Genomic DNA, 23,284 nt, shown 5'->3' with positions numbered 1-23,284 from the left:
CTTTGTTATAGCTTTCTTCACTGGTTTGGAACTTAAATGAAAAGTAATATCAAGATTTTCTTGTGAACAAAAAAAATTCACTTAAACATCGCTGTATAATTTAAAATTTTAATCTTTTTTATTTTATTATTAACAACTGCATTAGGATGGTTCATGGGCATGTATCTTTATTTGAATAAAATAAAGCCAAAATAAAAGCTATATGACCTAAGCCTTTGTTAGATAAACATTACGGTAGATGCGGTGCTATGTGCAGTATTCATTTTTAAACTCATTCTCCTGGTCGGCACGCACCGGAGCATTGTTAAGCGGACACACCAGTATGCTGGAACGCATCTCCATCATCTGCACGTGGATGCGCTGTACGTATACGCGCGGCACCACCAGCAAACGCCAGGTCAGCGGATTGAGCGGATTGGTGCGGTACTCCCACGTGAGGAGCACCTTGAGCGGTTTGCCCACATGCGTGCCCGCCAGGATGGCCGAATAGTTACCGCCCGGCTCGAAGTACACCGGGTCCCTGGAAAAGTCCATTTTTCCCGAGCGCACACCACCCTCACCGTGCAGCTCGATTGACATCTTGCCTATTTCACCGCCGTGTATAAGACTCTCCTCCTCGCCGGAAACGCTCATCGTAATGCGGAAATGCGATCCTACGAAGAAAGGCACGTAAGATCCCCAAGAATGCGTTCTCGTGGCGTTGAGATACTCACGGCAATACGGTGGATCGGAACCCGTCACCATGTACACGCTCAGCGGAGCATTCGGGTTCGTGATAACACCATTCTCGATCAGCCTGGTGTAGCTTTCTTGGGCCTTCAGACCGAACTCGATACAGTAGTGACCGTCCCGGTCGCACTCGAAACATTCACCGCGCAGAAACTGGGCGTACGATTCGCACCCGATGCCAACGAATGGGCAGCTGTGCAGTACGCTGTCGGTGAAGAACTGGTGACACCGCAGATGGTTGCAGCCGAAGAACTCCTGGAAGCCCCAGAAGAAGGACTCATCGTGCTTGCGGATGAACTTGTTCATCGGGTCGCTACACCCGGGCTGATTGTAGCCCCCGTTCGGATAGAAGTCCACGTGCCCGATTGGCTGGTACATCCCCAGGCCGCCCTTGCTCACCCACTCGGACCCATCCGAATGGATGATGTCCACGAACTTGGCATCGCTCCGGTCCAGCCGCACCAACGGATCCGTGTCGGAGAACAGCGGTTCGGCCGGATCGAGACCGGTGATGCGGCCCAGCTTGATGCCGAAATCCTTCTGCAGATGATACCCGGCGTAACCGCACAGATGCGAGCCAAGCGAATGGCCAAGCAGGTGCACCTTGTCCAGGTTCTTCAAGTTTAGCTCCTCCTGCAATCAGAGTAAGCAATGTAACGCGGGCTCGGCAAAGGAGTGTTTGTGGTCAATCGGAGCTGCGGACGAAAGCCTACAGCCTGCAGCCTACATAAAGTAAGTAGATGACATGCGCAGTTATTGCGCCGATCAGCCGAATGTTGGCGCAGGTCTGCGTATAGGGTGGGTTCGAGGCCTTCCGCCAATCAATCACTACGCAGCTTGCCGTACGGTCCGGATCATTGTCGAGCAGTGCGTTCACCATCTGCTGAATCTGTTGGAATATTAAAAAAAAAATCCTGATAAGATCTTCCACACCCAGGAATTCTTCCAGAATTCGTTACCCAGGGTCGATCGCCAGCCTCAATATAGCCGTGCGTAATAAAATAGATGCGACCGTTCGGATTAATGCCGAGATGACGCACGCTTGCCGGATTGTTGATATCGATGAACTTCGGATGATCGGTGTTCGACTTCACAAACACCGGATACCGTACGTCGACCTGCGAGGGCGATTGTGGATGGTAGGCGACCGGGCGCTTCTCGTCGATCCATGGATAGGTGATCGGGAAGCAACCGTACACACCGAAACAGCGCACATCCTCGGCCAGCGAGAATTCTCCTTTGTTGGTTTTTAGGGCAAAGAAGAGGGTTTAGGACACATTGTACAGATGCGCAGCATGTAACGCATGATCTCACTTGTTCCGACACCTACCGCTTGTCAAGTTACTATCCGCGCTGAGCGTTTTATTGTGGATAAGGTTTATCAACGAGTTGTTGTACTCATGGTTTGCCATAAACAGTATCGTTTGCAGCAAAATCCCGGTAGTATTACTCATCTCCATCGGTTGATTGTGGTTGCGTAGTGTTGCCACGCACTGTCATCGGTAAACAGCAACTCCGCTTCGGTTGATCGCTGCTTAGTGTAAATCGAACGCTCGCGCACACAAATTGCTGCTCGCTATTAATACCGACCACATGGATGGCTTCCGCCCGACTAAAGGCGAAGGGCGTTTACCGTACCGTTTACCAATTGTACATTGCCTCCACAACAAGTTGACGCTCAGCAGCAAAAAAACAAAAACCCGATCGAGCTGTTCCGATTCCGAAGCAAGTAATGCTGACCGAGCGATTCACTCGTGTAAAACACATGGAAGATTCCGCATCCGTCGACGTCTCGGAGACAAAGAATCACTGATAAGGATAGATTCAGCGAACGGAACGACCTGTTGATGGCCAAGTCCTGGAAACACAGCCGCAACTTCCAATAGAAGCAAGAGAGAGAGGGAGAGTATGATGAGGTTTTTAAAAACGAACCGGCTACACATGCAAACGGAGTGAAAATTGTATGCAATCTTCAAACGAAGTACTGCAACACGGAACCTTCCTCCAGCTAGCTTCCATCCCGATTACCATTTGATGGTGGGGTAAGCATGCATCCCTGCAAAGCCAAACAAGCGTGCTTTAAATGCATTGTAATCTAGTAGTTTGATGTCAACAATGGTGTCAAGTACAGAACCACAACACGGCACCACATCTTGGGAACTGTTTCTTATCGATTTTGGAGTGAGTTTTTTACCGTCAACTCTACGTCTATTCTGGAGGAGCGTTGTGCAGTGTTTAGACGATTGATGTCTAAAAATAATGAACATGATTTCGTGAAGCAGGGTGAAAAGAAAAGAAGCACTACACACCATTTAGATGAAGATTTCATATCTATTGTTTATTATAAACCCACCAGATATCATACTAGCTTAAATAAATTTATTACTTTGGTTAATTTATTTGACAAGCCTCAAATAAAATAACTTCAAGAAACTCTCCCTATCGATAACCTGAATATTGATCTTCTCTGAAGTCTGATATCTTCACATCATCTCATTGACAACTTGAAAGAGCCCGAAAGAACTCCATTTCTTTTTAACCTTTTCTTACAGGGAGTGTCCTTGACACTGGCATTCCTTCATTTTTCTGAACTCTGATGTATTTGACTTCAGGTATGACCTAGACATAGCCTGGAGGAGCGTGATACAGTGTGAACGATTGATGTATAATAATAATGAACATAATTTCATGAAGTGTCTAACTCGCGGACAAAGCATTACACACCATTAGACGAAGATTTCATATCTATTATTTATTATAAACCCACCAGACATTTGCTTGACAAGCCTCAAATAAATTAACTTCAAGAAACTCTCCTTATCAAGAACCTGGATATAGATCTTCCCAGAAGTCTGATATCTTCACATCATCTCATTGACAACTTGAAAGAGCCCGAAAGAACTTCAGTCCTTTTGAACCTTTTCTTACAGGGAGTGTCCTTGACACTGGCATTCCTTCATTTTTCTGAACTCTGATGTATTTGACTTCAGGTATGACCTAGACATAGCCTGGAGGAGCGTGATACAGTGTGAACGATTGATGTATAATAATAATGAACATAATTTCATGAAGTGTCTAACTCGCGGACAAAGCATTACACACCATTTAGATGAAGATTCCATATCTATTATTTATTATACACCCACCAAACATTAGCTTGAAAAGCCTCAAATAAATTAACTTCAAGAAACTTCTCTGAAGCCTGATATCTTCACATCATCTCATTGACAACTTGAAAGAGTCCGAAAGAAATCGACTCCTTTTGTAAGTTTTCTTACAGGGAGTGTCCTTGACACTGGCATTCCTTCATTGTTCTGAACTCTGATGTGTTTGACTTGAGGTATGAACTAGTCATACAGCACCATAACCAGCTATTCCCTACAGAGAGTAAATTATACGAATGTTATACTGGCATTACAAAGTATTTAGTATGGGCATTGGAACTTTAGACGATACTGAAATACACCATAAACGCGTAACCCCCATTTATGCCAGCTGTTAATCACTACTAGCAGAGGTCTATAGAGGCAAACCAGAAACGATGCTGATGACGCTGTTGCACGCAAATCTAAGAACATCTGCACTGACACATTCGCCGCTGTGCCGTGTTGCTTTCTTCGGCGTTCTCGTACGCATGGTCGCCCCATTCACGTCACTGATAGTGGGCCAGGCACGCTAAACGACACAAAGTTCAAAACGCGAAGCCGAGTCGTAAACACGGCTGCAAACGGATAAGCCGAGCGATTCCTGCAAACGCTCGCGAGTTGCCCTTCGCACCCTTCGGCGATCGGTGGATGCGCGACAAACCAGGGCAAGAAGCCGGATTTTGACATTTGCCCGCCGCGTGTGTTGGCTTCTTATCAAGTGCGCAACACGCTAAGATTACCTTGAAACGCGTCGCGACCACGGCACGCTACAAACAAGACGGGTTTCATTAGATGGAAGCAATTGATATGCGGTGTATATTTATATGTTTTACATACATTCGTTAATTACAATACATTGCATTGATAAAGGGCGGACGAGTGGGGTCTGTGCAGGTTCAAAAGGCGAGATATTAAAGTTAAAGGTTATACGTAATCCTACTAGCTCTATTGGAAGTTGCTCTAGCAGCTACGGTTTTATCCAGTCTGACTGTTCAGTGCTTTTCTGTTTTGTGCATTTCGTCTCGGACAATATGCTCACTTCATTGGTTGAGATGGGCACATTGGGCGTCTGGCACAGCTTCAGTGGTGTGTGGTGCGTTAGGAACTGTATATCCACGTGGGCGACGTATACACGCGGTGCGCTCAAGAGCCGCCAGGTGAGCGGGTTAAACAGATTCGTCACATACTCCCAACCCATTTTAACGGATATTGGTTTGCTATCGCTATGGACCGCGATGACGCTGGAGTAGCTGAGTCCTGGTTCGAACAATCTGTGCGACGAGAAGAAAGAAAGCATGTGTGAGAGAGAGTCAGGCTCGTCAACATGTTGTATTATGCTGTCTACCATACTTACAAAGGAGCCTCATTGAAGTAGATCCGCTTGGGTTCGGTACTGTCACCACCATCAAAATACAAAAAGATCTTCCCGATCTCAGCCCCATGCTCAACGCTTTCTTTCGTGCCGGAGATTTTGATGGTAAACTTAACATTCCGCTTCAGGTACGGTGCTTTCGTGTCCGTCCTAAAGTACAGCTGTATCGGCGTGTCACTGTCCGGGCTGATTTTCCCATGCGCCACCAGCTTCCTGTACCCGGCAATACTGTTCATGCCGAAGTCGAGACAGTAGGCGCTATCCGCCCCGCAGTCAAAGCATTCGCCCGCGTTGTAGCGATCGTACGACCCGCAGGACACCACCTTCAGCGGGTGAATAATACTTTCCGTGAAATACTCGTACGCCCGCGAATGGCTGCAGCTGAAGAAGTGAAACATGTCCGAGACGAAGCGATTGCTCTGCTTGAAGAACGGCCGCTCACATCCGGGTTGATTGAAGCCCCCGTTCGGGTAGAAATCTACGTGCCCGATCGGTTCGAACAGGCCCAGCCCGATGTTTGGCACGAACGGTGTGGCGTCGCTGTGCACAACGTCCACAAACTTCGCATCGCTGGGATCCAACCGAACCATCACGTCCGTCTCGGTGAAGGCTAGCTCGGCCGGATCCAGCCCAGTTATTCGACCGATCGTTAAGTTGAGGTTCGGATTATTCTTCAACGTGGAGCCAGCATACCCCGACAGATGAGCGCCTAGCGAATGGCCAATCATGTGCACATTATCCAGATTGTCCATTTGGAGTTGATCCTGTCGGACAATCGGACAGATTAATTTAAAAAAAAAAAAAAAACATTTTAAAACGGTCTCTTCGCCGTCGCGTCATTTTTCAACCCTACCTTCATCGTTTTTATGAAGTGCGCAGCAATGTTTCCCACCAATCTTATGTTCGCCACCGCTTGATTGTACGGTGGGTTGGACCCTTGACCCCAATCTATTACAATTACGGTAGATCCCGGATCCTTGTCCAACAGTCGATTCATCATTTTTTCAATCTAGCGCGACAAAAATAAAACATTTTTAAAAACAAAAACCCAAAAGCGAACAAACAAAAAAACACATATCGTGCGTCAGAGTGTCGTGCTTACCCATTTCGTAGCCCCCTTCTCCAGGAAACCGTGCGATATGAAGTAAACCATTTCGTCCTTGTTGATGTTCGCTTCCTTTATGATCTCCGGTATGTCTAGATAGTAGGAGTACTTGTTCAAATGCTGCGGTATCCCTCTATTTCGCGTATTGAAGAACACAAACCGAACACCGAGCTCTTCGGGATGCTGCGGAAGCAGTGCTATAGGTCGTCGTTCGCTGGTCCAGGGTGAGTTGACCGGGTAGCATCCAAACATTCCAAAACATCCTGGAGTTGCCATTAAAAATGTGTTTAAAATTGTTTTCACTATACTTTTAGGAACTCGGAGGTATCTTTGGAAAATATCAACATTACCTTCGTCATTCTCATTGGTAAAGTTGCCTATAAGTAACATTGTATGAATCAAATAGCCCATTCGTAACGACATCTTTATGCAGTCGCGTCTTATAGATTGGACGATCTTTGGAGAAATTGTGGCATAAAAAACTTCCCACAGGCACACTATTTGGCAAATTTGTACATAAAAGTACCACACCTAAGGTTCGCACCTGTTCGAAAACACCCTAATACCTTGCTTTAGCGATTAATTATGTCCCAACCGGTATGATTGATTGATGTATGATTCGATGCGTGAAATATAAAACTGTTTGTCACAGCACAATGAGTTCGCACTATTTACACGCGGAGCAACCTATTACTACTGGGCAGCCTGTCCAACGCTTAATGCTGCTTTATACGTTCCGTTCTGTACGAAGTCCCAAAACAGTGACGACGATCGTAACTTCCGCGTTGCTTTCCACTAGTTACGTTGCGAGCCCTTTTGCAGGGTATTGCACCGAGCCGGAGATGCTTTCCGCTACTGATCCGTCGGCGGACGAGAGCGATTTAAATAGCGTTCAGCGCACCAAACGCAATAGGAGCATCCATACTCACGCTCAGCCGAATTCGTTCGGTGAAGCATTCTGCGCTGCGTTGAAAAACGACGTCGAGATTCGGATTTCGGTCGGAGAGCGAGACCAGAGAGCGAGAAACAGATGATGTAGAAAGATGCCCCTCACTGAAGAGGCTGTCGATGCCAAACCTGACGGCATCGGATGCGCTCAGCGCATCACATGCGGTTTCGAACCTTACCAGAAATTGTGCGTTTTCTTTTTAATTGGAAGAAATTGTTTAATGATACGTGTCCACACTAATTGTGGCATTCTTTCACCAGACAACTAAACCAGAACTGAAAGACGTACAGCAAAACGAAATTGATACAGTTGAGCGTTTTGTGTCTTTTTATAAGCAAGCAAGTGATTGATGAAACTATTTTTAAAAATCGTTCCACTAACTATAATCATTACGATGTATTATGCCAGGGGTCTCCAAACTAGGGCCCGCGGCGCCATTATTTATATTTATGAATCTGACTTATGAAACTGGATTATTCCACCAAAGTTTTAATATTTTCTAATCGTTAAACTATTTATTGATTGTTTAAGTTTATTAAATTGAAATGCATAAGTTCAGAATAAAGGAAATATTTTGAGAGCAATATCAGACAATGAGGCAGATCATACCATAAGTTAGAAAGTTTAAGTTTTTAGCCTGTATCTATCAACTAATCCAGGGACCCGGACTGTATCATTAAGTACAAGTATTCGTAAGTATTCGTAAAGAACACAGCATTTTGACACAAAAAATGAAACATGGGAACAACTTTTAATTAAATTCATTTAAACCAATATACAAGTCTGATTATCAAAATAATCCTTTTTTAGTTATTTTCGTTAAAAAAAATTGTTTATAATTTTCGCACACGGGAAATATGGCCAAACCTGGTACAGACCAGCTAGCAAAATTCTTTGTTTTAGGAAATTAGGAAACCAATCTAATTCTTCTTTCCTAGGCTTAACTCGGCTTACAATTTGAATGGCGAAGCTGTAAGCTGATAAGCCCGGAAACGTCAAAACGCATACAAAAAAAAAACTGGCTCAGAGTATGATTCCGGCCACCATCAGTCCCGCAAGATGCTGAGTTATTGGCCCCCGGCTACGGCTAGTTTCAACCAATGCGGTCCGCTGGCTGAAAATTTTGACCATCCCTGTATTATGCAAATGCAAGTACATCAATATAAATAGGCCTATAAACCTGCGCCGTATTTGTAAACGAGCGCTGGGATACATTTGATAAGAACTTTGCTAAACACACCCCCCGGTGACGTCAATAGAACCCTTTGTACATCCGGTACAGCGCGATGCACTTTGCACGGTGCCATTCTAAACAACAAACAACCAGCAATCTTCCAGTTCAGTTTAGTCTTTTTGCTCGGTTTTATTGTCAATTGTTCATTTTGTTGTTAAATTAAATTGTTACACTAATACGTTAGTTGGTGACTAAAGAGATTTAAATAAATACGCCATATTAGTCAAAAGCTGAATGTTTTTTTGTTTGTTTGTTGTTGTTTTAGTGATTGGAAACATGTATTACAGTGAGAGAGAATGAGAATGTAAGTAACTGTTTGTGTTTGTGTGCGTGTGTGAGTGAAGAAGAAGGGGCAAGAGGTAAAGAGTAGTAGAGGAAGATGAGAATAAGGAATAAACACCGTTTAATGGAAGGATAAAAAGGAGCAAAACTGGTTACAGTGCGTGAACCACAAGGTGGCAAACAGTTTGTTCCCCGTTGCTCTAGACCGGCGTTGTGTATTCGCCTACTCCGAGTGGGTGCGCTGTATGGCAAGCTCGATCTTGTCACCCGCTGCAGCTATTAATGGCACCGTGAGGCAGCAGTCGAAATCCTGCGTTTTTGTTCCGTTTACCTGTAGGCGTTGCGGGAAAGCATTAGTGACTTAGTGTCCCCCTGCTAAGATACCACCCTCTTCGGTTCGCCCCCCCCCCCCCTCCCCCCCCATGTACCTGTATAATACGATCGAATGGTCTCAGCAGACCGGCCAGGTCGGCCGGACCGCCGGACCGAATGCGGTTGATGTAAACGCCCCGCTCGTACAGCCCATCCGACACCGAAAAACCGTAATCGTCGTACACCCGATCCTTGAACAGCGTCACGTGCATCGTCTGGAAGTTGGCGTGCGAACCCTGCCCGAACGAGTTGCTCGATGCGGCATCGTTTATCGACGGGCTGCGGGGTCTGCGCTGCACCTTCGCGTACACGGCCGTCGACGCGGCCCGGTCCGGCGTGTTTAGCCCGCTCACCGGTTCCGATCGCGCTACCTGCAGATCAACAACGTGCTCGAACTTTTGCAACAATTTGGTGGCAGTGGTGAGCGGCACCCCGCTAACACTTTCGCCATTGATTGCCAGCAGACAGTCGCCCACCTGCAGCTGGCCAACGCTGTGCGCGACGCCACCATCCGCAACCGCGCTGATCTTGATGGGCTTTTGCAGATCCTCACTTGCGGCGAGCGTTATGCCGAGTGGACCACCGTTGGGTTCCAAGCGGACGGTAAATACATGTTGCCTTGGTTCCTCCGGCGCTGCAGGGAGTTGTGGCGGTGCTGGGGGCTGTTCGTTGGCATAGGAAATTGTGTTATCGGGTGACGCAGTGGAGGCACTGCCAAAACCGACGTAGTTTGTGTTGCTAATGTTCATCGAAACCATCTTGTAGTGCATAATGTCGTCGTACCGCTCCTCGGCAGGTTCACTATCCACGCTGAGCAGGTGGGCCGGTGGCAGCGGTAGGTGCTCTGTGCTTCCGCCCGACTGTGCAGGAGCTTTCAGCGTACCGGTACTTTGGCTCGTACCAACCCCATCGTAGGAAGGCGTGTTAGACCACACAGGGCGCCGGAGCTGATCATCCATCTGGTATGACTCTGTATTGTTGTTCATCTTGAGCATCGTCGCATCAGTGTATCTACAAAAAAAGCACAACGATGGAGTGTGAGCAATATCTTCCATAATCGACCACCTCTTCACAGATTAGCTACCTGGTTCCGTACGCAAACGCACTGTCCTCTGTACTGCCATAGATGCCGGTTGACTTTTGCTGAGCGTCGAATAAGAAATCTGGCAACGAGTTGCGCTTCACCGTCAGCGTGATGAACTCGTTCTTGCTTTCCTTCAGCAGCAGATCCAGATTGTAGTGCTGCAGGGGACGGTTATCAACGGCCATCAGCAGATCGCCGGCCCGCAGTGAACCCGTCCGGTGGGCCGCACTGCCCGGCTTTACCTCCGAAATAATAAACGACCCGTGCGCATTACCGTTTACGGTAATCCCGAGCCCGCAGCGGCTTTGTTTCAGCAGCTTTATATTAAACACACCACTAGCAGGCACAACCGAGTCGGCCATATCGAACTCAATCTCCAGCTCCACCCAGTTGGACGTTTGCGCTTGGTTGTGGTAATGGTTCGCCACCGTCACCGGGCCGAAGTCGCCCAGTATCTGCCGGACCGCATTCACGTCCAGGTTGCACATCTTGTTGATTGCGATGATGCGGTCCCCTTTCTGCAGGCAGCCGGATCGCTCTGCCACCGAGTCGGGCATGATCTGGGCGATCACAAAACCCCGCCCGCACGGGCTTTTCGGACCGAGACAGATGCCGGAACCTTGCGAACAGTCCAGTATGATGTGGATCTTTTCCGCCCGGCACAGACCGACGGTCGGGTGCAGCAGCCCATCTTCGGTTGTTTGCGGCAGTGAGCTCTTGCGCAGCAATCGTCTATGCTTGTTGCTTGCGAGATTTTTACGCGAGTCGACCGTGTTGAAGCCGTAACGGGGACTGGAGCACGAAATGCCTGCAATTAGCAATATTTTATTGGTAGTTTTATTCAACAGATGGTGCATAGGCAGTCGGTGATGTTCATTGAAAAGGTCGTCTTAATATCTCCAAAAATTCTCGAAAGATTTTAAGAGCTTTAACCTCAAATAATTGAATAGAGTGTGCTCTCGATCCTTTTATCTCCACATCTCACTGTGTCCTTCTCCAAGGCATTTTCGACCTGTTTACTACTTGGTGTACTAGGAACTCTCCAGAATTGTAGTCGTATTACTCCAAGTATGTCACCAATCAGAGACATGCGTGTACAGAGCGTCTTAGGATGGACTGTAATTTTACATCTGAAGACATTCTGAATTTATAAAGGCTATTCGCTGAAGCGCTCCGGAAGATGTTTGAGTACTGCTCTGGGATTTTAGTACCCGGAAGGGTTCACATCAACCTTATTGACTGAATTGATTGGAACAGTTTTGCACCTTCCGTTTGTGTAGTATTGATATTTGATGTTTATTAAATACCACCGAAATACGGCTACACGGAAAACATAATTTAAACAGGACATGACGCTATGAATGCCAGACGTAACATAAGGAATTTTAAAATCACATATAACAAACATATTAATTTGCTATAAAACAAATCGCAGATGTTCCCTGAATGCTGTTATTTTCATATTAAAATCGAAACGCTCAGACAATCTGTTGAATTATCTGGCACATAGTACACCTGCAACAAATAACGCCTGTTCTACGCCTGTTCTCTAGAAATGTCCAAACTGGTAGGGAGGTAAGTTGTTACGGTCTTTCCACAGTACGCGTCGAACAACATATCGGGAAAATCTTTTTTGGATCGATTCGATCTTATGTTTCCATAGCTCGGAATGCGGGCATGTAGTGATACACCAATATTCCATAAAGGGCCTATAAAAGGCTTGAATGAAAACAGAATCGACACAGTCTCTCGCTACCTTAAAAATCAATCCCAGTGTCCTATTAGCACGCCTCAATATGTAATTTTGGTGCTGCAGAAAAAATAAGTTTAGTGTCCAATATGAAGCCTTGGTCCCGAATTTCGTCTTTCCATACTAGTAATTGTCCGTTTATAATATTATAGTCTACGTAAATTGGAACACGCATACGTGTAACCGTGCAATTAGACGGTGACAATTGTCTCGGAGACTTTTTAAATTAGGTAAACGAAAATAATCATCTGCAATCGTTTCTCCGAGACATTTATGCGCTCATTTGTTTGTTTTCATGCCACTTGTAGGTTTTTATTTAATTTTTATGTATGCAGTTAATATTAATTTAATGTTAAGCTTGAAATGACTTGCTTTTGTTGATAAAACTTGTATTTATGAACAACTGACAACAGAACACCAGCCAAAATATAGCCATTTCATACACGCGTTATAAATGGGAAGCCGTTTTTTTATATATGGACTTTTCAACGCATTTAATCGAAAAGGGGTTGGTGGTGAGCATCATCATCATCATCCAAAAACATTAGATATTCATGTAAATCTTCAAAACAGCACTTTCTCTGCACACAATCCGGACGAGATGCGGCGTTTTAGACCATAAAGGTGAGCGGCTCTACAGGAACTAGCGACAGTGTATTAAATCAAACTGGCAGCAATAGTTTGCTTTCCGACTTACTGCCATTCCCGCGTCTAATTAATAGCAAATAATTAATAACATTCGAAAGCAACGCAGCCGTACAGAAAACACCTTAAAGTATCGCTCGGATTCACCTTCACCAGAGAGAGAGCACATGGAGTCGGGGCGGTATACACCGACCGAAAGATAAAATTAGCAGCATATACGAGATCCAACGTAACGTTCTGGGGCCTCCCCACTGTTTACACCACCTTACTCGCTACGGCTCCTTCGCACTCCAAACTACCATTTTTATTGCCCCAGCGGGATCCCGCCGAGACGCCTTCTTATAAAGGACGCCGGGGGCGATGTCATTCCTCGTCAAGCGCATTAAGAAGCCCTTTACCGTGCAGCTGTCACTCCGAGTGATCTCTTCGTCATACGACGACGCAACTCCATCCACTGTCTACCACTCCGGCACCCCGACCAACCTTTTCATCTCAATCGATGCGATGAGTGGTTCATGGATAGATCTTTTTTTTCTGTTGTCCCCCCGTCCCTGGTCTTCTTGAGTCCGCACACGCAAACGGCGGCGGTGACTGTGGCCCGCGTTCGGTGCGCAATACCAAATCGCGCTGGCGTTCTCGGAAAATGTCGGGCTAAATAAAAGGTCCCGCCAGTGTGACGCAGCATCAGCGCGGGCGCGCACGCTCCGCGGTAAGTGGTGCGAGTGTGGGTCTCGTTTTCCACCCCTCCCTCCTCTTTTTTCTCCTCCTCCTCCACTCCTTTCGCTTTTCATTCCGCTTTCCACGGAGTTTGTTGTTTTTCATGAACCATCGCTGTATCTCTCTCGCTTCTTTTCCTTGCCATCCACATTACGGAATCGAATGTTGTGGCGTTTGTTTGTCCCGATCATTCAGCGGGGGCAAACATTGCACTCCTACATCCTACGTCCCCAGAGAGGCGCTGTGGGCAGGGGGAGGGGGTTTCCTCATTCGCGCCATAGGGAAAAGAAAGAAAAGCGACACCAGCGCCCGAGACGGAGTGGAAAGAAAATATCACGCTAGTGGAAGAAAACAAATTATAATGAGTCTAAAAATAACATCGCACCGTAGCGTAATGTGGCGTGCTGTCCCGAAAGGGGCGATGAAGCTGCCCCCAAAAAGAAAAAAAAAACCACACCCATACTTGCGCGCACAAACCATGCCCGTGTACATCAAAGTGCGTTTATGATGTTGGGCACGACATCCTACACTCGGATGTCACTTTACTATCTTTCTCTCTTTCTCTCTCTATGTTCTGTATTTTTACTCCATCACACGATTTTGGCTTAAAAATGTCAACCAAACAATTCTGGAGCTTGTTTTTTTTTTGTAAGTAGCAGCCGCATCGTCCGTATCGAAGTGTGTTGGGTAATGACAACAATATTAAATAATAACCGCGTCATATCGCCGTAGGAAGCACAACGACTACAACAAGGGACACATTGACCCTGAACGGGTTCCAATTTTCGCTCAGAAACTGGTTTGACCCATCCCCCCGACGCGGTTCATAAAATCATGACACATAAAAAAAATAAGACTCGCCCCAATATTCGATGGTGCGTTTTCACTTTCTAATGAGCCGCTCTTCTCGGTTTAATTGCGTCATATACATCCGGCCGGTTTATGGATCGTAAATGCCCGCGAATGTGGCACAGAAATATTATGTCAATGAAATGATGGTGCGTTTGGTTGTATTCGCTGCTTCAAATCATATTTCACTTTGCAACTGAGCACCAACTAAGCACTAACTAAGCAATAACTATTCTAATGCACTTGCAAGATTCCTGTTTTAGTGTGGGTAGTAAAACTAGGGGCGATCTTTTATTTGGAATGTGCGACTCGTTGCAAGGTATGTATATCTCTAACCAAAGCAACAACACAAAAAAACACGCAGGAAAATGTGGTAGAAATGCAGGAGACTACCCACATATGGCAAATTATAAGTGTCATCGTATCGTTATATTTCCGGTCGTGCATCTTCTGCCAGAACGAATGCATGCACGCCCGGCGTTGGCAGCAGTGAACGATCTGCTTATATTTTTGTTTCTCACCCCCAAAGAGTGAACGGTTCAAACGAAAGCGAAAACAGAACCGGGAACGTCATGAAATGAGACTCCAAACCCGGTAGGATGAGCATGTCAGTGAAAACGCCGTCAAAACGCAGTGCAATTCTAGCGAAAGATCACAAACAGTTCGCATTAATTATAACGATTCTTTTAACGAAGGTTGCAAAACACACCGGAACCGCGTTCAGAACTCTCTCTTTCGCTCCTTGCTATTTGATTCATGCCTGCACAGTTACTCATATACGTACCTCTACGTCGAACAAACATATGGGCAGGAAGTATGTGCAATTGGGTGTAACCCTTAATGCAGTTCGCATCCAACAGTGCGGTGGCCTCCTCCAGCGAACACACACCATTATCGACCACATTTTCGTCTATCGATAGTATTTGATCTCCAACGGTTAGGGCACCACATCTGCAATTGAAGGTTGAAGGTGAGATTAAGCTTAAAATCTCCAAGACAGAAATCTTCAAGTTATGCTGAAATTTATCAAACTTTTCTTTTGGTATCGGAAAATGTTTTTGATGTTCTAAGTAACTGATCTGATTCTGGCCTAATAGAATGATTTTGATGTTCTAGGTAACTGGGTGATGTACCTAAATAGACACTCATAGTAATATTAATATTTTGAAGTTATTAAACTCTAAAACTTTATACCAATATTGGGAAGCACTTATATAGTCAGAGAATCTTAATAATAGGAACTAAAGGCACATTACAAGAAGGATTAAATCCAAGTCCTATTCTTGAGGTTACTTAAAATTTCCAGTTGTCTAATTGCCTGTACTTAGTGTTGTGACCAACTACCTCATTTTGATGTGTAGAGCTTAGCTAAATACTCAATAGAATCAGGTCCCTCTTTTGCTCACTGTGTGAGGTGGTGTCATATGACTCCTCCTCATTTGTTCTGAGGTTCTTTCGTGAGGTCCCTCTTTTTGATGAGGCTCAGTTGTAAGTTCTCTTTTTTGCCTACTCGTTAGTAGCACTTGCTAGCTTTGTTCTAATAATCTTTTGGTATCTAGCGTTAAGAAATGTGAACAGTTAGACTATTCTCGACATAAAAAATATGAATTTAAAGAGGTACCTCATCCAACAGAGCTCACTCGCTCAGATGAGCAGAGTGAAATAGGCCCTCAGCTGCTCATTGCCCAACACTCTTAACATTACTTACCTGTCGGCAATGCTGGCGGGTAATATACTGGCTATGAAGATTCCATCCGGTTGCACCTCATTCAGTTTGTAGCTACTGTGGTAGATATCGTTCAGGTTAACCGCGCTAGAGTAGTTGCTCAGTATCAAGCCCAGCTTCTCATTGAGCGGTCGCTCGATCTCCAACAGCAACGGTCCCATGCTCAGCTCAACCGTCTGCATCACCGAAACGTCGTACTCGATCGTGAGGTTGGTGTAGCCCGATACGTGCACATCCTTCAGTATGTGTTGCGCCTCGGCAAGGCTCTTATTCAGCAGAGAAACCTGTCAATGCAACGCGCAGAGGGAAGATAGGCGACCACCGGTAAACGACAAAGCGACACGGAAGATCCCGAGTTGAACTCACATTGTCCACACGCAGCACACGATCGCCCGGTTTGATTTGGCCCGTCTTAAACACTGGCCCATTCATGCGCACGTTCGTCACGACCAGCGGGTACTCGCCGCCACCACGAAGCGTCAGCCCCAAGCAGCCATTCTCCCGCTCCACCGTAATCTGGGCGATCTTCGTCGTCACGCAGAGACTGTTCTGTGAAACTGGCAGCGGGAACGGTTAGTGAGCAATGCGTGTCTGTTTGTCGCGATGGCAGGCCGCTACTACTACTCACTGTACTCGGGGAACGAATACTCTATCTCGATGATTGCTGGACCCTCGCCGTGGCACAGTATGCTGAAGATGTGCTGGTTTGTCAACCCGATCGTTGATACACCGTCGACCTGGTGGATGCGGTCGCCGGGTGCTAGCAGATCGGCTACCGGACCATTGATAGATTCCACCATCGGTGGAAAGGAGAGATCACTGCGCTCTGTAAGCGTGCAATAGACCAGAAGGTGCTGAAATAAATCATAATTCGATACGCGCGAACGAGTCATACGCTACCTGCTAAGACGATTCCGATTTGTCCGTTGTCGCGTGGCACCGAAATCGTTGCGTACGTTGTGCCACGATCTGCAGCCAGTCCCGAATCTTCCGATTGTGCTGGACTCATAGCGCGATCACTCGCTGAAAAAATGGAGCATAAAACACGAGTTATGTAAAGACATGAGAACAAAGGTTGTAGGACTTGCTGAAGTTTCAGCGATACATTTCTGTAAAAATGTTGGATGATGGAAGGATTTTTTTTTTAAATATAACATTATTATGTTCAGAAAATTAAATACAAGTCTCTGGGTGGCATCTCTTCTACGTGATCTAATCGTTAAAGAATAAAACTAACGCTTGCGGTTTGAGGAGTACACAGGCAACTGTTTCAATTTTATGCGTTGATCCCAATAGTGGTTTTGTGGGGTGTTTGTTGTTTATGATCGAGCTTCCTGCTTACTTCCATTCCAGTGTCTTCTCCCGCGAACTGCAATTTTGCCAATGTTTTGCGAGTGAGATTGGAAGTTTGATTATCGTTCTTGTTGACTTAACTGTGGTCCTCCACAAGCACGATGCACATGAGTTGGAAATTTGTGATTTTGGTGCAAGAAAATTGAGGTCACCGCATTGAAGGCTGTTTTCGGATCGTGCATTCCAACACGTCCGTCGAAGCAAAGCGAAAGGGGTGAAGAAAATAAATGTGTAATTTTCGACAAACCCCTCTAGACGATTCCGTAGTAGATGATTTAATCTTAGGGCGTTGTGGAGGAGTGTGCTGCTTTTGTGGGTATTTAACTAGCAGTGCCCCTTAGTTTGATGGTTATTTAGTTTTGTTTAGTAGCCACAAAAGGCCCCCTTTTAAAGCAGAAAATTAAAATAAAATGTGTTACACATGACCCAACACGTTACTACAATTTTGAACCAATTTGCTTCCAACTACCGTACATAATTACCCTTTAAGTTTAGTTCCGTTCGGTGCATTCGTCTCAGCGTTTGTGCGAGTAAATAAACATCAAGATAAAAGTAATAGACATCTCCCAAACATCCACAACACTTCCAGTCAATAACCAAGCAACTTCCCTGTGTGTGAAGTTTGTATCATTAGATCGGGTGATTAATGTCAGTGCATTGACCCGTCGTAAGGCTGGGTAGAAGCAGTGCAGTATAATCTGCAAACCGCACCAGCCATTTATTTATAATTATGCATCCCCCCCTCCCCATTACGCATGCCACCCAAAGTGACGGACGCCGTCGTCTCGGTGCAAGCTGGAAGAGAGTACGCCAAAGAAGCAACTCCCTATCTCGGGGACCTTCTAGCAGCTTCTAGCCGCGAGCAGCATAAATCGTTAGTAGATGTACGCTTTCCAAATCGCAACACAAACGAAAAAAACAACAACGGTATGAGCAATGCGAATAAAGCAATATCTTTATGGCAGTGTAACCCTTTCTCCGGAGAGCAATACGCGCCACTTACGAAAGAGTTTTTTCCACTATCCACCGATGCCGACAGTGGTCTGGTATGAGGACCGGAACAAAAACCTACTGTACGGAGCTCGAAGGCCGGGACGTATCATTCCGGTTCGGTCATTGCTTTTTTAAAAAAGGCCAAACATAGCATGAAAACACTGAGCTGAGCGGTACGTCGTCCGGCTGGCGACAACACTGGAGGCGCTGTGAGAGCTACCGTCGAGTGTGCCGGTCGAGGCAACTGGCGCCATGCCTTCTAGGAGCCACAGCAGGCGTCGAGACGAGTCAGGATGAGATGGAAATGTGCCAAAGTGGAGTATTTGTTAAAGGCTCTCACTGTGTGATTTTATCACTGGACAGCAAACTGATATTATGCCGTCCAGACTTCGCTAGAACTGTTTGCAATTGAATATTTGATTAATCTAGAGTAACAAGAGACCATTAATTGGGTTTAGAAGAAAATTCAATTTGCAGTTTTATTCCACCACTTCTATAAAGGATTAAAAAGAGCCCGACAGATAACGCTGGTACTTCCAATTAATATACAGTGCGGTACGAAAAACTATAACGTCTCCTGTTTTTTTTTATTTCGAAATAAATAAAATTTGAAGGATAAACAAAAATGACGTCATTAGTAAAAAATTGTAATTTTCATATAATTGAACTTATGTTTTCAATGTCTAGTGACTTCTCCCATGCACTTAATTCTAGTTCATTCTAAGGAAACGAGTGGTCGTGTTCTTATGTTTCAGAATGTATTAATCTACAATTAATTCAAATAAGTAAAAAATATTCAGACAAATACAAACTAAGATTTGCAACACCAAATAAATAAAATACATAAAAATTGGTTCACAACGCTCACTTAATAATCTGTCCAACTATCAATCCCTCACCGAAAAAAAAAACAATGTCTTGGCGGCACAACCGGGGTTCGACCCTGACGACAGATAGAAAACATTTGACTCATCCGTTTACGAACACGCACACAGCCAGCAGAGCGGTGTTTCGAACCGATAAATTATCGCTCAGCAGCAGCCACACCACACACACCTCAACCCGGATACTCTGCTGCAGCAACAGCGCGCCCTGTACCGAGGCGAGGCGAAAGTCGCCACACACGGGGGTAAAAATACTTCAACCCAATTCGAACCGTTGGGTGCCGCGCGCGCCGCCGAACTCAATCTTTGCGCGCGGACACAAATTCATCAGAACCCACTGGGGCACGATGGAAGTGTCTACACGAGTCGTGTGGTGCCGCCGCTAAGAGGGTAGGTTTGGTTTACGCTTTTTCATGCTTCCTCTTTGGCTCGATCATATTATTTATAATGTGACATTAGTGCGGCACGGGATGATGCTACCGTATTTCCACCCCACCACCATTACAGCGGAGCGCTGTTGCTCTACCCTTGGTCACGAGAACGTTAAGAAAGGAACGAAATATAGCAGGGGAAAGCAGAGGAAAATAAAACATCGTGGGTAGTGGGCAACACCTACGCATTTATGAACCACAACCGTCTGTCGTGCACGATCGACGGAAGAACGTTATGCTGGGGCCGATTCCTCAACACATCCAAGGCCTATGTTGGTTTGTCTTTCAATTGACTGCCTGCAATATGCCTACTTGCTGCCCCTTTTCGTTCAATTAGCTTCCGTTTTGTAATGAACACTTAAATATGTGTGTATTTTTTTTATCGAACGCAAACGCAAAACCTTTTAATGCGGGTGTTCCTATCACCAACACAACCCTAATTTAATTTTCATCGTTTTCGATACGAAAGTGTAATAATTTGACAAATGTATTAATTGATTTTTTCCACCTACGCTTTCTACTTACTACTAGAACTAGAACATAATTTTGATAATATTGTTCTTGACATTATTTTGTTCTTAAAACCAAGTATTTGGTTTGTTACGCACTGCATTCCTGCAAATAATGCATTTTTACAACACAAATAAACCAAACCTATTCTTTTTCATTTATTTTTTATAATGAAGGATTTTCCATATAATATTATAATCATAAAAAAAACTAAAATAAATCTAATTCAAAATTTTAACTGAATCTGGTACTAACATCGTTAAGTCGTAAGTAAAGTAAATGTTAATCGTTAAGTAAATGATGAACGATCATTTAGCGAATAAATCATTCCAAGGGCAAAATTCGACAACATTAAGCCAATTCGTGCTGATGGTCGTGTGCTGCACATTTATGTAAATCGTGCCACCCGCCGATTGTCCGGAGCGGGCATAAAGGCATTCGGTTTGTCTTCAACTTACCCGAAAACATGTTTCCGGTTGAGTGCTGAACCATGGCGGAAACCACACCAATACCACCGCCCGCCGCCAGCGGTCCACCGGCCGGCTGTATGTTGCCGCCCTGGTTGATGAAGGATGTTTCGGCACTGCTGTCATCGAGCGCGCTGCTGCTGTGCCCGTTGCTGTGGCTGCTGCCGCTACTTTGATTGCTGCCGCTGCTGTTGCTGCTGCTGCTGTTGCTAAACTTGCACGTTTTCGACAGCATGCTACCACCATTCTTAAGCGTACCGCCCGAGCTGGATACACAGCTCGTCGTGCCGTTGCTGGATGCGGTGGTGACACTTTTCTTCGATTTCCACAGCTTCATCGCGTCGAGCCGGCGATCGAACTGCTTCCCGGGTAGAACTTCTTGTCTAAGTATGATGTTTGCCCGATTTCTAAGTACGTTTCACTGTGCATTTATCGCATCCTGTGTCCTGCGCGTCGTTTCACAAACACTGGTTAACGAGACGGCAATACCATTCATCTAATTTGGACTCAAAAATCACTACATCAATCAATAAATGTTGAAACGATTTTGGCGACAAGCGCTTTATTCAGAGGAAATTATGCCAATTTCCACCATGAATGTGCTCACGGAAACTGGGTTTTAAAAAAGGGAACGTCTAAAGGCCATGTGCGCAAGACTCGCCGTGCGTAGACTGCGTCACACATGAGCGTACGCAAAAATTTCAACAGATTGCCCTGCCATAACAGAAAAAAAAACAATATTTACAGTGTTGAAAACTTCGTAACACCTAGGGCAGAAGGTAACAAAGAGTCGCGGGGGGAGAGCGCCAGAAAAATGTATATATCTCGACTCGAACGAAACGTGCGCAAAGCAGTAAGGAGTAATGAATCTCAAGTCTGGAACATTAAGAGTGAAGTAATTTATTTGTTTAAAATAGACAAGTCTACCAGAAACAAATCAGCAATTTTTTGGAGCACCATACCTACTCTTCCTGCAAATAATCAAGCACTTGTTACATGTGGATTTCATACGCTACATAGTGCTACTGTTTTAATTTTTGGAGAGATATATTGGAAGAGTTTGAGATAATACTTCGAAAAGTGTCTAATGGGTAATGAACACTGCTGAACTGTATTTTCTAGTGCTGTGCTTAATGAATCTTTTAAAAAGAGTCAGTCATATGAATTATTAGTGAGGAGTCGATCGAATAAACATTCGGCTTTCAAAAGATTCTTAAATCCTCAGAACAGTGGCGAAAGTATCTCATTTGTATTGAAATTGATTTTGAGATTCAATTATATAGTTCAAAGATTCAATCAGATGTATGAATCTGTGTCAGATTCAGTCAACATTAGTATCTTGTCAAATTCTTGTAAGATTAACGCTAAGAGAAATGCTCAAACACCACCCGATCAATGTGCATTTCCAACAACGGAATAGACCGTCGCAGCGTGGAAAATTCTTTTTGGTAACAATTCGATGCGCGCTGACAAGCTAACTCCAACGCAGGAAAATAAAACGCACATTACGCACAACCGCCACGCATAGCACGGCACCTCCGAAACCAACAAATACAAAAAAAAAACGTATGAAGCGGCACACTAAACGGCGTTCTGGTTGATGGGCGACTTTGATTGTGCACATTGTTCTGGTGTTATGCCTAGCTGCAGCTGTCAACTGTGTGCTGCCTGCTGTGTCTGGGAGTGTATCTTCCTCCACCGGTTGTTAGCAACATCCAAACCTCTTACAGCTGTTACACTTGGTACAAATATATAACACATATACGCTCAAGATCACTCAACGTCTCTGAAATACACTGGTGATTAACGAAATCGATCTCCGCGCTGGCTACGATCGGCACAATAAACACACGCAACAATTAATTAACGCTCACCCAATGCAATTAAACGTATCCGAACGTGTTATTGTTTTTTTGTCTTTTTACGATTTTGATTTACTATTTACGCACAAAATATCGGAACAAACAACTATCCACCCATGCACGCGCGTACCCGTAAAACAAAACCCAATGCAGCGGAATTTACGTCCAGCAGTTTCTGTTGCTTAGTTTCAAATGAACTGTAATGCTCATCTTTTCCATTAGTTTCGCCCATCCAAACACCAAAATGAGAGAAACATTTCAAAAAACCACGAGCGGGCGTGCGCTCGCGAGAGAGAAAATGGTTCTAAGACGGTTATTTTTGGATGCTTGAGATTTTCAACCCCCAAAACGACGAATGTCGAGATGCAGCCTCTTTATAGAGAGTAATGCAATCCAGTGTTACTCAATCATTGCACAATAACAGCGAATTGAATTGCAAGGTAATCATAAAATAATAAAATAATTATTTGAAACAACGAACATATTTCATGTTTCCAGAACACAGCGAACCACTATTTTCATATATTGTATGTCTTGTATTCAACAAGTTGTTGGCTAAAAAAAAAAATGGAAGTATTTTTTATGAAAGCAAAATATTGGTGAATAAAGTCAAGAAATAACGAAGTTGAAAGAACTGCATTCAATCATAGCAAACCGTCGCGACCTATTATTATGCAGTGTCTGTTTAATTTTCATGACCAGCTACATGAGCTGCAATGTGACTCTTTGATAATTTATGTTTTTTACCACATTTAGTTTCTCCTGCAGTGTAAGAATAGTATTTTGGGCGTCTGAGGAACTTCTTTGTCCATTACGAACCAAGC

The 23,284-nt window shown here is 44.9% G+C and overlaps 3 protein-coding genes across 3 annotated transcripts; all 3 read right to left on the bottom strand.

Annotated features, from left to right (window-relative positions):
* Positions 1–246: 246 nt before the first annotated feature.
* Positions 247–2,189, bottom strand: LOC128708794 (pancreatic triacylglycerol lipase-like). Its single transcript, XM_053803778.1, has 5 exons — positions 2,060–2,189; positions 1,689–1,966; positions 1,457–1,618; positions 714–1,362; positions 247–653 (listed from the first exon to the last, which is right to left on the bottom strand). Exons 1-5 carry the CDS (start codon positions 2,187–2,189, stop codon positions 247–249), a joined length of 1,626 nt encoding a protein of 541 aa, XP_053659753.1.
* Positions 2,190–4,842: 2,653 nt separating this feature from the next.
* Positions 4,843–6,775, bottom strand: LOC128719660 (pancreatic triacylglycerol lipase-like). The gene is made up of 5 exons (XM_053813291.1): positions 6,703–6,775; positions 6,350–6,615; positions 6,101–6,256; positions 5,230–6,011; positions 4,843–5,146 (listed from the first exon to the last, which is right to left on the bottom strand). The coding sequence occupies exons 1-5, from the start codon at positions 6,773–6,775 to the stop codon at positions 4,843–4,845; spliced, it is 1,581 nt and encodes a 526-aa protein (XP_053669266.1).
* A 2,265-nt stretch (positions 6,776–9,040) lies between these two features.
* On the bottom strand, positions 9,041–20,935 carry LOC128707164 (glutamate receptor-interacting protein 2). Its single transcript, XM_053802115.1, has 9 exons — positions 20,590–20,935; positions 16,861–16,983; positions 16,589–16,786; positions 16,327–16,517; positions 15,943–16,244; positions 15,019–15,185; positions 10,274–11,081; positions 9,246–10,200; positions 9,041–9,148 (listed from the first exon to the last, which is right to left on the bottom strand). Exons 1-9 carry the CDS (start codon positions 20,933–20,935, stop codon positions 9,041–9,043), a joined length of 3,198 nt encoding a protein of 1,065 aa, XP_053658090.1.
* Between the last annotated feature and the right edge of the window lie 2,349 nt (positions 20,936–23,284).

The sequence above is a fragment of the Anopheles marshallii genome, chromosome X, assembly GCF_943734725.1.
Source record: "Anopheles marshallii chromosome X, idAnoMarsDA_429_01, whole genome shotgun sequence".
NCBI lineage: Eukaryota > Metazoa > Arthropoda > Insecta > Diptera > Culicidae > Anopheles > Anopheles marshallii.
This window is presented reverse-complemented; position numbering and strand designations above follow the sequence as displayed.

What these genes read in the sequence shown, in the direction of transcription:
- LOC128707164 (XM_053802115.1), bottom strand. Translation starts at nt 20,935, where the DNA reads ATGAAGCTGTGGAAATCGAAGAAAAGTGTCACCACCGCATCCAGCAAC. An exon ending in TATGTTTGTTCGACGTAGAG is followed by an intron (nt 11,082 to 15,018) that starts GTACGTATATGA and finishes TGCTAATTGCAG; the next exon opens with GCATTTCGTGCTCCAGTCCC. An exon ending in GCGTTTGCGTACGGAACCAG is followed by an intron (nt 10,201 to 10,273) that starts GTAGCTAATCTG and finishes CTTTTTTTGTAG; the next exon opens with ATACACTGATGCGACGATGC.
- LOC128708794 (XM_053803778.1), bottom strand. Translation starts at nt 2,189, where the DNA reads ATGGAGATGAGTAATACTACCGGGATTTTGCTGCAAACGATACTGTTT. An exon ending in AGGCTGGCGATCGACCCTGG is followed by an intron (nt 1,619 to 1,688) that starts GTAACGAATTCT and finishes ATATTCCAACAG; the next exon opens with ATTCAGCAGATGGTGAACGC. An exon ending in ATGTCATCTACTTACTTTAT is followed by an intron (nt 1,363 to 1,456) that starts GTAGGCTGCAGG and finishes CTCTGATTGCAG; the next exon opens with GAGGAGCTAAACTTGAAGAA.
- LOC128719660 (XM_053813291.1), bottom strand. Translation starts at nt 6,775, where the DNA reads ATGTCGTTACGAATGGGCTATTTGATTCATACAATGTTACTTATAGGC. An exon ending in TACCAATGAGAATGACGAAG is followed by an intron (nt 6,616 to 6,702) that starts GTAATGTTGATA and finishes TGGCAACTCCAG; the next exon opens with GATGTTTTGGAATGTTTGGA. An exon ending in ACTTCATAAAAACGATGAAG is followed by an intron (nt 6,012 to 6,100) that starts GTAGGGTTGAAA and finishes ATTGTCCGACAG; the next exon opens with GATCAACTCCAAATGGACAA.